Consider the following 17570-nt stretch of genomic DNA (forward strand, 5'->3'; position numbering starts at 1 on the left):
TGATAAATTGGGCCAGTGGGCCGATGAATGGCAGATGGAGTTTAATTTAGATAAATGTGAGGTGATGCATTTTGGTAGATCGAATCGGGCCAGGACCTACTCCATTAATGGTAGGGCGTTGGGGAGAGTTATAGAACAAAGAGATCTAGGAGTACAGGTTCATAGCTCCTTGAAAGTGGAGTCACAGGTGGATAGGGTGGTGAAGAAGGCATTCGGCATGCTTGGTTTCATTGGTCAGAACATTGAATGCAGGAGTTGGGATGTCTTGTTGAAGTTGTACAGGGCATTGGTGAGGCCACACTTGGAATACTGTGTACAGTTCTGGTCACCCTATTATAGAAAGGATATTCTTAAACTAGAAAGAGTGCAGAAATGATTTACTAGGATGCTACCGGGACTTGATGGTTTGACTTATAGGGAGAGATTAGACAGACTGGGACTTTTTTCCCTGGAGAGTAGGAGGTTAAGGGGTGATCTTATAGAAGTCTATAAAATAATGAGGGGCATAGATAAGGTAGATAGTCAAAATCTTTTCCCAAAGGTAGGGGAGTCTATAACGAGGGGACATAGATTTAAGGTGAGAGGGGAGAGATACAAAAGGGTCCAGAGGGGCAATTTTTTCACTCAAAGGGTGGTGAGTGTCTGGAACGAGCTGCCAGAGGCAGCAGTAGAGGCGGGTACAATTTTGTCTTTTAAAAAGCATTTGGACAGTTACATGGGTAAGATGGGTATTGAGGGATATGGGCCAAGTGCAGGAAATTGGGACTAGCTTAGTGGTATAAACTGGGCGACATGGACATGTTGGGCCGAAGGGCCTGTTTCCATGTTGCAACTTCTATGATTCTATATCATTCTATTCCTTTCTCCCTTATGTGCTTATCTAGCTTCCCCTTAAATGTATCTACACTATTCGCCTCAACTACTCCTTGTGGTAGCGAGTTCCACATTCTAACCACTCAAGAAGTTTCTCCTGAATTCTATATTGGATTGATTAGTGACTACCTTATATTAATGGCCCTAGTTCTAGTTTCCCCCACAAGTAGAAACATCTTCTCAACGTCTACCCTACCAAACCCTTTCATAATCTCGAAGGCTTCTATCAGGTCATCCCTCAATCTTCTCTTTGCTAGAGAAAAAAGCCCCAGCCTGTTCAATCGTTCCTGATACCTCTTAGTTCTGGTGTCATCCAACTAAACCTTTTTTGCACCTTCTCCAGTGCCCCTATGTCCTTTTTATAATTATGGAGACCAGAACTGTTCATAGTACTCCAAGTGTGGTCTAACTGAGATTCTATACAAGTTTAACATAACTTCTCTGCTTTTCAATTCTATCCCTCTAGAAATGAACCCCAGTGCTTGGTTTGCTTTTTTTTAAAAAAAATGGCCTTATTAATCTGCAGCACTACTTTTAGTGATTTATGTATCTGTACCCCCAGGTACCTCTTCTCCTCTACCCTATTTAGACTATTAAGATCCAAGCAGTATGTGGCCCCCTTATTCTTCCTACCAAAATGTAATACCACGCACTTATCTATATTGAAATTTATTTGCCAATTACACACCCATTCTACAAGTTTATTGTCTTTCTGTATTTTGTTGCAGTCCTCCTCGGTATTAACTAATTTGTTTGGTTTGAGACCCATCACCACCTCTGGGGTCTTTCTCTGAACCCTTTCCAATGACTCCTAAATTAATAAATTATATCTTTCTTTTATGAAACGAAAAATATATTGCAAGCCACATCAGTCATAAAAACATCCCACAGTGTTGGTGTGAAAACCATCTTTAAAAAAAACACTGCAGTACGTCTGCTATGAACCATCAAAATGTTTTACGGTGCCGTAGCACAATTGAGCCTATTCTTTCCCGTACAACCAACAGCGATGAACTTCTCTGCACTATTATTGAAGATGAGGGAGGTCATTCAACAGTTAATATGCAAATATGGCAGTCTGTTTTCATTTTTATAAATCTGCCACAGCTTTCTCTAGAAGCTGAATGACTCACTGTGTGCTTACAGTACATAAATCACCACACCAACCTCGCCTCCTCTGTCTATATCTACATCATCCATTCACTAGGGTTAATAAATATCAAATAACTGACATTTCAGCATCAATGCCCAGTTTCTTCTTGGCTTGTTTGGGTCTCTCTCTCTCTCTCTCTCTCTCTCTCTCTCTCTAACTCGATAAATTCAATGGCAGTTTCACACAGTGCTGTTGGCATCCGCCACATCCATCTGTAAAACATCTCCAACCACAGAGCTGGCTCCTATCCCCAGTGAGGGCACGATACAAGTATGGCAGCACTCCAGAGTGAACTAAATCAAACCAAATTCTGAATTAAATGATGGTCTGCAAATGTTTTTGCACATGACACTGATGTGTTAGGCAATGCTGAAGTGAAATAACTGCAGCCTGTTATCAGAAAGGTTATCACTGACACAGCATCAAAGTCTATATGCTGTTGTCTACAAATAAACACTAGATTAAATATGTTTACATTAATCCTGTAGCAGATGTGGTAATACAGAAGCAGTGATGCAGTTCAAGATATGTTACAATGCATTCTGATATACCCTTAAGAGTCAAACAGGGAGCCAGACAGGGAGAATGCACTCTCAGGTGTTAACCGTGGCTCATCAGGTATCAGAACGTGGCTCAGTGGTGCCTTCAGCTGTCTCAGTCCCAAGCTCAGGAATGCCCTCCCTAAACTTCCCTGCCTCACCACCTCCCTCTATGCCTTTAAGACCCCCCCCTTAAAATCCACTTCTTTGATCAAGCATTTAGCCACCCCTCCCAATGTTTCCTTCTTTGGCTTGGTCTTGATTTTTCTCTCCGATTATGCTTCTGTGAAGCGCCTTGGTTCGTTTCTCTATGTTAAAAGGTGCTGTGTTGTTGGATGTGGACAACACTAGCAAGGCAGTGTTTATTGCTGATGCCGAGTTGCCTGGAGGGCATAAGAATCAAACTACAGTCTCTGATGTAGTCCAGACTGGATAGGGGTGGAACCAGGTCATTAGTGAACCAGTTGGGTTTTAATGGTAATTTTTCCAAGTGCTAGCCCACAAATTACCAGAGCTCAATGTTAAAATTTGCCATGGCAGGATTTGAACTCATGACCACAAGGCTACCATAGGCCCAATCAGAAATACGTCCAATCAGCACCCACTTGAGATTGAACCTGCGATCATCCTGCCATATGCGACGTTTAACTAAGATTGAGCAATCAAGAACACTTTGAGCCCTCTTATTAAACCTGAACAACATTAAAAAAAAAAGACAATGCTCGCGTGGCTACAACTTGCTTAAAACTGCACAGCACTTGCGATGCATCAGATCCAATGGACCAGAGGATTTGGGCACATGTAACCAGCAGGAAGGAGCACCCGCCAAGACCACCAGGGAATCCGATACCGATGGGCTTCCAGGGATTGGGTCAGCACCAACACAAAATCAAAAAATAGTTAAGTGCCTGGGAGCGATTACCAGGCAGTAACACAATCACTGGGCTTAGGTAACATTATAAATTATGGAGTGTGAAACACAAGCAGTTTATAACAGTCATCAGAATTCCAAGATTGAATTACTGCCTCAAAATTACTTTGGGGTAGCTGGTATTTTCTTTTTTCAAAATGATGTAAACAGTTGATTTTATGGGGCATTCTTAATTCCGCTCACGTCTGTTCAGCACAGATGCCAATTGCCAGTTCACTCGTAGGTGATTTGCACGATTATATTCACACTAGAGAATTAACAAGCCATTACTGCCAGTCAGGCAGAAATGGTCAACAATTGATCACGAGGAAATTCCACAGCCAGAAAATTCAGGAGAATCTTCTTTAGAGAGTGGTTAGAATGTGGAACTCGCTACCACATGGAGTAGTTGAGGCGAACAGCATAGATGCATTCAAGGAGAAGCTAGATGAGCACGAGGGAGAAAGGAATAGAAGGATACGCTGATAGGGTTAGATGAAGCAGGGTGGGAGGAGGCTCTTGGAGCATAAACACCGACATAGGCCTGTTGGGCTGAATGGCCTGTGTCTGTGTTGCAAATTCCATGTAATATTTATACACAGAACCAGCTGATCTCCCTTGGCATTGCACACTGAGTGCAGACCATGTGTAGTTTTCAGGTAAGTAGGGTTATAGGATGGGGGAATAATTGGTCCAGATCATTCAGATGTAATTCAATCCCCCATTTTGAAAATAGTACATTCTGCCCACATTTATGAAAGAAACAGCCTCGACAAACTGGCTATGCTGTAATTACACCCTCCCACCATTGGCAGTGCTGCAGCACCTCCATGGGGGGAGGGGCGAGGCACAATGTCAAGTTTCCACAACCAGTTTCCATGAGAAATGTGGAAATGGGAATAAATAGTGTGAAAAAAATCCGGCAGGAAGTGTGATAGACATAAGAGTTTTATCTATGACTAGCTAATCTCTAATCTCCTGTTGAGTCAGAAGCTGTTTTATAACAATAGGGGGGGTTTTACCCCATGTAGGGGAAAATATCAGAGCCTCTGATTTGCAGTGGCTAAACAAGTCTAATTCCATTTTATTAAAATGTATTCTGGGATTTTTATTGGTGCTTTGGCAAAGGAATTTTGCAACTGTGTCCATTATTCTGTGAAAATCTCTCTCTCTCTCGGAACATAGGAACAGGAGTAGGCCATTCAGCCCCTCGTGCCTGCTCCGCCATTTGATAAGATCATGGCTGATCTGTGATCTAACTCCATATACCTGCCTTTGGCCCATATCCCTTAATACCTTTGATTGCCAAAAAGCTTTCCATCTCAGATTTAAATTTAGCAATTGAGCTAGTATCAATTGCCATTTGCGGAAGAGAGTTCCAAACTTCAACCACCCTTTGTGTGTAGAAGTGTTTTCTAATCTCACTCCTGAAAGGTCTGGCTATAATTTTTAGACTGTGCCCCCTACTCCTAGAATCCCCAACCAGCGGAAATAGTTTCTCTCTGTCCACCCTATCTGTTCCCCTTAATATCTTATAAACTTCGATCAGATCACCCCTTAACCTTCCAAACTCGAGAGAATACAACCCCAATTTGTGTAATCTCTCCTTGTAACTTAGCCCTTGAAGTCTGGGTATCATTCCAGTAAACCTACGCTGCACTCCCTCCAAGGCCAATATGTCCTTCCGAAGGTGCGGTGCCCAGAACTGCTCACAGTACTCCAGGTGCAGTCTGACCATGGTTTTGTACAGCTGCAGCAAAACTTCTGCCCCCTCATACTCTAGTCCTCTAGATATAAAGGCCAGCATTCCATTAGCCTTATTCATTATTTTCTGCACCTGTTCATGACACTTCAATGATCTATGTACCTGTACCCCTAAGTCCCTTTGGACATCCACTGTTATTAACTTTTTACCATTTAGAAAGTACCCTGTTCTATCCTTTTTTGATCCAAAGTGGATGACCTCACATTTGTCTACACTGAATTCCATTTGCCACAGTTTTGCCCATTCACCTAATCTATCAATATTGCTTTGTAATTTTATGTTTTCATCTATACTGCTTACAATGCCACCAAGCTTTGTGTCATTGGCAAACTTAGACATGAGACTTTCTATGCCTTCATCCAAGTCGTTAAAAAAAAGGTTATGTCACAATATTTATGAATTCATTCATGGGAGTGGGCATCCCGGGCAAGGCCAGTATTTATTACCCATCCCTAATTGCCCATGAAAAGGTGGGCCGCCTTCTTGAACCGCTGCAGTCCGTGTGATGAAGGTTCTCACACAGTGCTGTTAGGTATGGAGTTCCAGCATTTTGACCCAGCGACGATATATTTCCAAGTCGGGATGGTGTGTGACTTGGAGAGGAACGTGCAGGTGGAGTTGTTCTCATCTGCCTGCTGCCCTTTTCCTTCTAGGTGGTAGAGGTCGCAGGTTTGGGAGGTGCTGCAGTGCATCCTGTAGATGGTACATACTGCAGCCATGGTGCACCGGTGGTGAAAGGAGTGAATGTTTAGGATGGTGGATGGGGTACCAATCAAGCGGGCTGCTTTGTCCTGGATGGTGTCGAGCTTCTTGAATGTTGTTGGAGCTGCACTCATCCAGGCAAGTGGAGAGTATTCCATCACACTCCTGACTTGTGTCTTTTGATGGTGGAAAGGCTTTGGGGAGTCAGGAGGTGAATCACTCGCCGCAGAATCCCCAGCCTCTGACCTGCTCTTGTAGCCACAGTATTTATGCGGCTGGTCCAGTTAAGTTTCTGGTCAATGGTGACCCCCAGGTTATTGATGGTGGGGGATTTAGTGATGGTAATGCCATTGACTGTCAAGGGGAGGTGGTTAGACTCTCTCTTGTTGGAGATGGTCATTGCCTGGCACTTGTCTGTCATGAATGTTACTTGCCACTTACCAGCCCAAGCCTGGATGTTGTCCAGGTCTTGCTGCATGCGGGCACGGACTGCCTCATTATCTGAGGGGTTGTGAATGGAACTGAACACTGCAATCTTCAGCAAACATCTCCATTTCTGACCTTATGATGGAGGGAAGGTTATTGATGAAGCAGCTGAAGATGGTTGGGCCTAGAACACTGCCCTGAGGAACTCCTGCAGCAATGCCCTGGGACTGAGATGATTGGCCTCCAACAACCACGACCAACTTCCTTTGTGCTAGGTATGACTTCAGCCACTGGAGAGTTTTCCCTGATTCCCATTGACTTCAATTTTACTAGGGCTCCTCGGTGCCACACTCGGTCAAATGCTGCCTTGATGTCAAGGGCAGTCACTCTTGTCACACTTCTGGAATTCAGCTCTTTTGTCCATGTTTGGACCAAGGCTGTAATGAGGTCTGGAGCCGAGTGGTCCTGGCGGAACCCAAACTGAGCATTGGTGAGCAGATTATTGGTGAGTAAGTGCCGCTTGATAGCACTGTCGATGACACCTTCCATCACTTTGCTGATGATTGAGAGTAGATGGGGCGGCAATTGGCCGGATTGGATTTGTCCTGCTTTTTGTGGACAAGACATATCTGGGCAATTTTCCACATCTTCAACACTACAGCCGGGATGTTGTTGGGGCCCATAGCCTTTGCTGTATCCAGTGCACTCAGCCGTTTCTTGATATCACGTGGAGTGAATTGAATTGGCTGAAGACTGGCTTCTGTGATGGTGGGGATATCGGGACGAGGCTGAGATGGATCATCCACTCGGCACTTCTGGCTGAAGATGGTTGCAATCACTTCAGACTTGTCTTTTGCACTCACATGCTGGACTCCCCCATCATTGAGGATGGGGTGGTCACAGAGCCTCCTCCTCCCGTTAGTTGTTTAATTGTCCACCACCATTCACAACTGGATGTGGCAGGACTGCAGAGCTTTGACCTGATCCGTTGGTTATGGAATCGCTTAGCTCTGTCTTTGGCACGTTATTTCCGCTGTTTAGCATGCATGTAGCCCTGTGTTGTAGCTTCATCAGGTTGGCACCTCATTTTTAGGTACGCCTGGTGCTGCTCCTGGTGTGCTCTTCTACACTCCTCATTAAACCAGGGTTGATCCCCTGGCTTGTTGGTAATGGTAGAGTGAGGAATATGCCGGGCCATGAGGTGACAGATTGTGCTGGAATACAATTCTGCTGCTACTAACCCATTTGATCTGAATCTAACCCATTTAGCACGGTGATAGTGCCACACAACACGTTGGATGGTATCCTCAATGTGAAGACGGGACTTCATCTCCACAAGGACTGTGCGGTGATCACTCCTACCAATACTGTCATGGACAGGTGCATCTGCGACAGGTAGATTGATGAGGACGAGGTCAAGTAGGTTTTTCCCCTCGTGTTGGTTCGCTCACCACCTGCAGCAGGCCCAGTCTGGCAGCTATGTCCTTCAGGATTCGGCCAGCTCGGTCAGTAGTGATGCTACCTAGCCACTCTTGGTGATGGACATTGAAGTCCCCCACCCAGAGCATATTCTGTGCCCTTGCTACCCTCAGTGCTTCCTCCAAGTGCTGCTCAACATGGAGGAGGACTAATTCATCAGCTGGGGGAGGGCGGTAGTCAGCAGAAGGTTTCCTAGTCCATGTATGACCTGATGCCATGAGATTTCATGGGGTCCAGAGGCAATGTTGAAGACTCCCAGGGCACTCCCTCCTGACTGTATATGACTGTACCGCCACCTCTGGTGGGTCTGTCCTGCCGTTGGGGCAGGAAATACCCAGGGATAAGAACATAAGAAATTGGATCAGGAGTAGGCCAATCGGCCCCTCGAGCCTGCTCCGCCATTCAATAAGATCATGGCTGATCTGATCCTAACCTCAAATCTAAATTCATGTCCAATTTCCTGCCCGCTCCCCGTAACCCCTAATTCCCTTTACTTCTAGGAAACTGTCTATTTCTGTTTCAAATTTATTTAATGATGTAGCTTCCACAGCTTCCTGGGGCAGCAAATTCCACAGACCTACTACCCTCTGAGTGAAGAAGTTTCTCCTCATCTCGGTTTTGAAAGAGCAGCCCCTTATTCTAAGATTATGCCCCCTAGTTCTAGTTTCACCCATCCTTGGGAACATCCTTACCGCATCCACCCGATCAAGCCCCTTCACAATCTTATATGTTTCAATAAGATCGCCTCTCATTCTTCTGAACTCCAATGAGTAGAGTCCCAATCTACTCAACCTCTCCTCATATGTCCGCCCCCTCATCCCCGGGATTAACCGAGTGAACCTTCTTTGTGCTGCCTCGAGAGCAAGTATATCTTTTCTTAAATATGGACACCAAAACTGTATGCAGTATTCCAGGTGCGGTCTCACCAATACCTTATATAACTGCAGCAATACCTCCCTGTTTTTATATTCTATCCCCCTAGCAATAAAAGCAAACATTCCGTTGGCCTTCTTGATCACCTTCTGCACCTGCATACTAACTTTTTGATTTTCTTGCACTAGGACCCCCAGATCCCTTTGTACTGCAGTACTTTCCAGTTTCTCGCCATTAAGATAATAACTTGCTCTCTGATTTTTCCTGCCAAAGTGCATAACCTCACATTTTCCAATATTGTATTGCATCTGCCAAATCTCCGCCCACTCACCCAGCCTGTCTATATCCCCTTGTAGGTTTTTTATGTCCTCCTCACTCTCCACTTTCCCTCCCATCTTTGTATCATCTGCAAACTTTGATATGTTACACTCGGTCCCCTCCTCCAAATCGTTAATATAGATTGTAAAGAGTTGGGGACCCAGCACTGACCCCTGCGGAACACCACTGGCTACTGGTTGCCCGTCCGAGAATAAAGCATTTATCCCAACTCTCTGCTTCCTGTTAGATAACCAATCCTCCACCCATGCCAGAATATTACCCCCAATCCAGTGATTCTTTATCTTGAGCAATAATCTTTTATGTGGCACCTTGTCGAATGCCTTCTGAAGTCTAAATACACTACGTCCACTGGTTCCCCTTTATCCACCCTGTACGTTATGTCCTCAAAGAACTCAAGCAAATTTGTCAGACATGACTTCCCCTTCGTAAAGCCATGCTGACTTTGTCCTATTAAATTATGTTTATCCGAATGTTCTGCGACTGTCTCCTTAATAATAGACTCCAAAATTTTACCCAACACAGATGTTAGGCTAACTGGTCTATAATTTCCAGCCTTCTGCCTACTACCCTTTTTAAATAAGGGTGTTACATTAGCAGTTTTCCAATCTGCCGGGACCTTTGCCGAGTCCAGAGAATTTTGGAAAATTATTACCAAAGCATCCACAATCCCTATTGCCATTTCCCTCAAGACCCTAGGATGCAAGCCATCAGGTCCAGGGGATTTATCCGCCTTGAGTCCCATTAATTTACTGAGTAGCAATTCCTTAGTGATTTTAATCGTATTTAGCTCCTCCACCCTAGAGCCCCCTGTTTGTCCAGTGTTGGGATATTCTTAGTGTCCTCTACCGTAAAGACTGAAACAAAATATTTGTTCAGCATTTTTGCTATCTCCATGTTTCCCACCATTAATTTCCCGGTCTCATCCTCTAAGGGACCTACGTTTGCCTTCGCCACCCTTTTTCTTTTTATATAACTATAGAAACTCTTGCTATCTGTTTTTATATTTTTTGCTAATTTATTTTCATAATCTATCTTCCCTTTTTTAAATCAATCCTTTCGTTACTTTTTGCTGTCTTTTGAAGACTTCCCAATCTTCTATCCTCCCACTAAGTTTGGCTACCTTATATGTCCTTGTTTTTAGTCGGATACTATCCTTAATTTCTTTGCTTAGCCACGGATGGCTGTCATTTCTTTTACACCCTTTTTTCCCTCAGTGGAATATTTTTTTTTTGAAAGTTGTAAAATAACTCCTTGAATGAACACCACTGCTCATGTACCGTCTTACCCTTTAATCTGTTTTCCCAGTCCACTTTAATCAATTCCGCTCTCATACCATCACAGTCTCCTTTATTCAAGCTCAGTACGCTTGTTTGATGGTGATGGAAGAGTCTGGGATGTTGGCTAAAAGGTATGATTCTGTGACAACGGCTATGTCAGGCTGTTGCTTGACTAGTCTGTGGGACAGCTCTCCCAATTTTGGCACAAGTCCCCAGATGTTAGCGAGGAGGACTTCGCAGGGTCAACTGGGCTTGGTTTGCCTTTGACGTGTCCAGTGCCTAGTGGTCTGATGCCGGGTGATTCATCTGGTTTTATTCTTATTGTGACCTTTTGTAGCGAGATTTTACAACTGAGTGGTTTGCTAGGCCGTTTCAGAGGGTGATTAATAATCAACCACATTGCTGTGGGTCTGGAGTCACATATCGGCCAGACCGGGTAAGGACGGCAGGTTTCCTTCCCTAAAAGGACATTAGTGAACCAGATGGGTTTTTACAATAATCCAGTAGTTTCATGACCACCATTACTGATACTAGTTTTTTTTTATTCCAGATTTTATTTAATTAATTGAATTCAAATTCCCCAGCTGTCGTGGCAGGATTTAAACTCGTGACTCAGGATTATTAGTCTAGGCCTTTGGATTACTAGTCCAGTAACATAACCACTATGCTGCCATACCCTTTGCTGCAAGCTTCTCATGTTAATAAATGAACTAAATTACAATGACGAAACATCTGAGCTAACTGCACTCTGAACTTTATAGAACATAAAGAGCTACAAGGGGTGCGTAATCAGTAGTTTATTCCCCCGCCTTCAAACTCAGTCACCCTGTTCAAAATAAACACAGAATATTATTTTTACCTAAATAAAGTTTGTGCAATTTATCCTCTAGCTTTTCTTCAAATATTGTAAAACTGGAGTGGAAATTGCTAAAAACTAGAGAGAGATATTCCATCAGTACAGCTGACTGGCTCGCACTGATGCATTTTGGGGAAATTATCAGACTGCACATTCCCAAATTCTGCTCTGGGTCACAGCTCCGAACAAAAATACACGTCCAAAACTCAAACTTTCAGAAGAGTCTGAGGCCTTAAAGTAAAAAACTTTAACGAAGGCACTAAAAAAAAAGGGCAATGGATAAATGTCGTGTTGTGATATATATAATTCTAATTTCAGATTTTTTTTGTTTAAACCCTTATTTTAGACACTGCAAATTTCAGTTACTGAGGAAAAAATTTCAGGAAGCATTGAGCGATTTGTCGGAACCAGATTGCAAAGTGACAGGTTTACACAGGCAAACCCCCTTATAAATGTGGACATGGAAATATAGAAAGGGAAGTTACACAAAAAGTGTGACATTTTTAAAATATAGAAAGATGGTGGATATCTGGAGATAATTAGAAAGTACATAGTTCTTTTGAGAGATTCAGATGATGTAAAAACAGAAGGCACAATGTCTGCAAAAAATGACTCAGCAGGTAAATACACTATCCAATGTTGGTCTGAGCCATACAGACCAAGGAAGTTCAAGGTTTAAACCCTTGTTTACACTAAGTTTATCTCACCCAGGGTTGTGGTGAAGTTGTGACAATTAGCATCAGCTTCACATCGCTAAGAATGGGGGAGGGGAAAATTAGTTAAGATTCCCCTTCCTGATTGGCACACTGTGTCCACTGCGGGAATGCGTATGTGTGGATGTCGGGTGAGGCCAGGATTGGGGCACAGCTACAACATCCCATAGTCAAGCAGCCCATCAACAGCCGAGGAGAATGAACAAGTTACCAGAGGGCCTGTCGGCCTGTACCCCAGCAAGAGTCACCACCTTTAGGAAAGCAATGGAGGGAATATAAGCACACTTCCAATTCTGTGCACCAGAGTGGTATAACATGGGTCTGTCCTTATGACCCACCTAGATTTATGGGGGGGGGGGGGCATTAATGGCAGCCTAAGTGCCTCTCTGGAAGGGTCTGTGGGTTTTGTGGGGGTGGGGGGGGAGGAATTGCTAGATACATTACCACAAATAGTTGTCACATATCAGACAACTGCACAGCACCCAAGTGGCCTGGGAGCAGCTCCCCTCCCTGGCTGTCAAATGGTGTATTTTTTTGGTTCCCTGCACAACAACTTCAATTAATCCAGCCCCATTTGCGAGAGCACCTTCACCACATGGACAGCAAAGGTTCAAGTAGAAGACCCACCACCACCTTCGCCAGGGCAACTAGGGATGGGCAATAAATGCCAGCAACACCCATGTACCTAAGAATGAATTTTTAAAGTTCTCTGGATATTCATCGACTCTTTTCCAATGACTATTTAATTTTAATATTATTTGCCTAACACTGAGAAGCCACAAATACTTTCTGTATTCCATGAACAACAAAATTATAAGCACATCCTCTATGAATGGGTTTATGATTTCATTACATATTCTGCAAAGAGGAAATCTTCCTTCTTATTTTTTAATGTTTTAATAATGGATTGAAGCATACCTTGCCGGGGGAACCACAAAGGCCTGAACCATGGCCCTGGCTATGAAAACAAGGTCAACAGAGACAATGGACTAACTCAGCAATAAGAACACACCTAGCAGCAATGACAGGAACCTGATCTGAGTGCCAGATAAGAGTGTATGTGGTTGTTGTGGACGGAAGGAAGTCATACAATGTTTAGCAACAGTTCTCAGTTTTTAACAAGAAAAAAAAAATTGACTTTTCTTTAGTGATGCACTTGAAAATTAACTTGTGCTCTCAAATTAAAATGTTTAAAGGATAACGTCTCAGAATCAATACAAAACTTGCATTTATATAGCACCTTTACTGTAGTAAAATGTCAAGGTGCTTCGCAGGAGCAATATCAGACAAAATTTATCACCAAACCATAGAAGCAGACAGGTGACCAAACACTTGGTCAAAGAGGTAGGTTTTAAAGAGTGTCTTAAAAGGAGAGGTAGAGAGGGAATTCCAGAGCTTGGGCCCAATGGTGGGGCGATGGAAGTGGGGGATGTGCAAGAGGCCACTTAAATAAATCATGAAAAGGAGTGGTGATTCATAACCTACTGACTTTTTTCCCCCCGCACTCATTAAAATTATTTCAGCGATGTCATCAGAACCTACCCAAGTTAGTGGCCTGAAAGATGTTTTTCAGCCAATGTGCCCCCATTCTATCCGGAAGGTGCTGACTCTTTGCTGAAAGACTGCAGTACGCTGCCAAAATTCACATCCTGGTTTTCCAATTCCTCCATGGCCTGGCCTCTCCTCATCATTAACCTCCTCCAGCCCGACAACCCTCCAATTCGAACCTCTTGCACACACATCCCTGATATTCATCAGTCCACCATTGGTGGCCGTGTCTTCAGCTGTCTCGGCCCCAAGCTCTGGAATTCCCTCCGTAAACCTCTACCTCCTCCTTTAAGACGCTCCTTAACCAAGCTTTTGGTCACCTGTCCTAATATCACCTTATGGAGCTCGGTGTCAAATTTTGTTTGATTACCCTCCTGTGAAGCACCTTGGGATGTTTTACTACATTAAAAGTGTTATATAAAATGCCAGTTGTTCTAGAGTAGCCACTGAGCAAAAGCTGTTTGCAATTATAGGCCTGGATACAAAAATTGTTGAGCGATACTAACTTTCAGAACTGAACTTTACTGTACAAATACACTGGTGTCTGTGTCCAGGTAACCAAATCTTGACTCAGGATGTGGTCTGACCAGAGCACTGTGCAGTCTCATGATGACATCCTCCAACTTACACTCAATTAGCAATATAATTCAAACCAGGAGGACACAGATTTAAAAAGGGTGATTAGCAAAAGAGCTAGAGGCAACATGAGGAAACATTTTTTTAAAAAAACGCAGCAAGTTGTAATGATCTGGAATGCGCTGCCTGAAAGGGTGGTGGAAGCAGGTTCAATAGTAACTTTCAAAAGGGAACTAGGTAAATACTCGAAGGGAAAAAAGTTACAGGGCTACGGGGAAAGAGCAGGGGAGTGGGACTAATTGGATAGCTCTTTCAAAGAGCCGGCACAGGCACGATGGGCCGAGTGGCCTCCTCCTGTGCTGTACCTACTATGTTTTCTTGATTGCTACTGAATATATTAAACATTAACTGTAGTAGTATCCCTAGATACTCACCCATTGCTAATCTCCTGGGAGTATTTTTGTTGCCTATTTTTTCTTCCAAAGTGCAACACTCAACATTTATCCACATTGAACTTAATTTGACACTTATTCCCCCACACTTAGATTTTTGCTCATTTGTTCAGCTGTCAGAGTTGACAGCCCACCCCTCAAGTTAAGCATTGTCTGTGAATTTCACTCAGTCAGGTGTCTGTCAGCAGCAAATGTATTTAAACACAAATAATGTCACCTGCACATCACTTGGAAGTACTGTAATGTGTGCCACAGGGTAGAGGCAGGTTTAGACCTAGGCACGAGAGACAGGCGTTGAAAAGTTGGATAATGGCGAGCTGTTCTGTGCGACTCAGATCGTAGAGCACTGTGCTGCTCACTATGCTCTTGCCAATGGAGAAGTGATCATATAATTCTTGTACAGCAGCTTGGCCTGTGCAAAAGGGACTATAAATACAAAATCAATTCTCTAGAAAAAAAAAAGGCTGAGGGGTGACCTAATACAGGTCTTTAAAATATAAAAAGGAGTGGTTTGATAGGATATACATAAAAAAGATGTTGCCTCTTGGAGGGGATCCAAAATTAGGGGCCGTAAATAGAAGATAGTCACTAATAAATCCAATAAAGAATTCAGAAGAAAGTTCTTTGCCCAAAGCGGTTAGAAAACCACAAGTAGTTGAGGCGAATAGCATCGATGCCTTTAAGGGGAAGCTAGATAAGTACATGAGGGAGAAAGGAACAGAAGGATATGCTGATAGGGTGAGATGAAGTCGGGGTGGGAGCAGGCTCGTGTGGAGCATAAATACCGGCATAGAGCAGTTGGGCCGAATGGCCTGTTTCTATGTAATTCACCAGAGGGCAGGCAAGGAGGAGGTGCAGCACAAACAAGATTCCTTGTCAATTGGATGCCTACACTTAAAAAGGGACTCCTCCCCTCTTCCCCACCAAAAGACACCTGGCACATTGTGATCTCTGCTGTTGGAAAACATAAATATGTAAATATTGGGCGATCACCCCACCCATAGCTTTCAATTTCAGGCTTCAAGCTATTTATATATGGTGACATATATTCAAAAAAAAATCAAATACGTTGACTGAAGCCTTCCACTTACCTGTATTTCACCTGACGGAAACCTTCCAGGAGGGCCTCTCTTTTCTCCTTTGCTTTCTTGCTGAGTTTTTCACCCTGCAGAACTTCACCTACAAAGTATTCAGAGTCTGCCCACAAGCGAGGAAGAAAAATGCATGAAAATTTTTGTGTCAATAAAATAACAAATGTTTTATTAAGATACATTTTTGTCAAACAAAAAAAGCTTGCATTTACATAGCGACTTACCACCTCAGGACGTCCCAAGGCGCTTTACAGTCAATGAAGTACTTTTTTTTTTGAAGTGTAGTCACTGTTGTAATGTAGGAAACGTGGCAGCCAATTTATACATAGCAAGCTCCCACAAACAATGTGATAATGACCAGATAATCTTTTTTTTTTAAAGTGATGTTGGTTGAGGGATAAATATTGGCAAGGACACCGGGGAGAACTTTCCTGCTCTTGTTCAAAATAGTGCCATGGGATCTTTTACGTCCACCTGAGAGGGCAGATGGGGCCTCAGTTTAACGTCTCATCTGAAAGGCCGCATCTCTGACAGCGCAGCACTCCCTCAGTACTGCACTGGGATTGTCAGCTTAGATTTTGTGCTCAAATCTCTGGAGTGGGGCTTGAACCCAAAACATGCTGACTCAAGAGGCAAGTATGCTACCCACTGAGCCACGGTTGACAACATAGCATTATACTGATTGGAGTTAAAATGCCAGTTGTAGAGCTATTTCCTTCCCACCCCACCCACAAGAAAACTTACATCCTCGCAAAGGGAAATTAAACCAACAGATGACAGTGTGAGCAATACCACAGGACAAGAATCTGCATTTATATAGTGCCTTTGACATAGAAGAACATCTCTGGGCACGACGAAAGTGAGGAAATCATAGGATACGGTGTTTTACTAGGACAGGAGCATTATACCTTGTGACGTAAAATGTATTATTCTGTTGCTGAAGTGCAGCTGTACGTAATGTGTGTTGCTTTAAGGCCACAAGGTGTAATTGTTGTGCTTTCCTCGGGTCACTTAGAGACTAATTGCACTTAACAGATCCTCGGATTAATTACAAGTCAGACTGGCTCCTTTTTTAAAAAAAAATGAATTTGTTAATATAAAAAACATACACAGAAATTCGCATGCATGACAGACACCTAACATGTTTTTTTCAAAAATACAAGCGTGCACTAAATGAAGCTTCCTTGATCAGGAAAGGGGGTAAATTCCTTTATCTTAATATTGCAAACACGAAGGGTCAAATTCCCATTTGTACTTCTAGCAAACTTCAGAAAGCGTCCTAAAAGGTTATGTTTAAGATATTGTTAGAAACACTCGGAGAAAATCTTCCTACTGTTTTCATGATGTCACTAATGTATAGCTTCCCCAGACAGCATTCTGGGTAAATGCACCATATGTCCAAGAAAGCATTGGTCAATAAACAAGACTATAGTTCTTGGGGGGTTTCATTTTGGTTTTTCGGTTTCTCTCCTTTTCTTACAGCACAGAAGGCGGCCATTCGGACCATTGTGCCTGTGTTGGCTCTTTGCCACTCTGGAGCCTCAGCGCCAAGTGCAAGCTGCTAGGACTCGCACAAGAGAACCCCAGGTTTACAGCAGGCTGTTATTCCCTCTCTGCTGATGGGGCCGCAGATGGAATCAGGAACTCACCACGTGGTAACCTGTCGCCACAATCCCACTTCATGGCAACGGACTGTGCTGCAGCACCTTACCCAACAGTCAAAGTAAATTATATATTCCCCAATAGCTCTGTTGATAAGAGCAATGCCCAGTGTAGAAGAGCAAGGCCCAGTGTAGAACTGAAGTACACAGATGAGGAAAACCTCAGGTAAGGAATAGGAGTAGGCCAGTCAGCCCCTCGAGCCTGTTCCGCCATTCAATCAGTCCATGGCTGATCTGTCCCTCAATTCCATTTATCCACCTTTGATCCATTGATACCCTCACCCAACAAAAATCTCAGTTTTGAAGTTTTCAATTGACCCCCAGCCTCAACAGCACT

At 43.5% G+C, this 17570-nt stretch overlaps 1 protein-coding gene across 1 annotated transcript in view; it reads right to left on the minus strand.

The window, feature by feature from the left end:
• The window catches only part of skap1 (src kinase associated phosphoprotein 1), a 347892-nt gene that overhangs the window by 319576 nt on the left and 10746 nt on the right, over positions 1–17570 (minus strand). The window contains exon 2 of the mRNA XM_067969375.1: positions 15573–15678. Coding sequence (XP_067825476.1) covers positions 15573–15678 — 106 coding nt within the window. The remainder of the gene's footprint in view (positions 1–15572; positions 15679–17570) is intronic.

Source organism: Heptranchias perlo, chromosome 30 (assembly GCF_035084215.1).
Source record: "Heptranchias perlo isolate sHepPer1 chromosome 30, sHepPer1.hap1, whole genome shotgun sequence".
NCBI lineage: Eukaryota > Metazoa > Chordata > Chondrichthyes > Hexanchiformes > Hexanchidae > Heptranchias > Heptranchias perlo.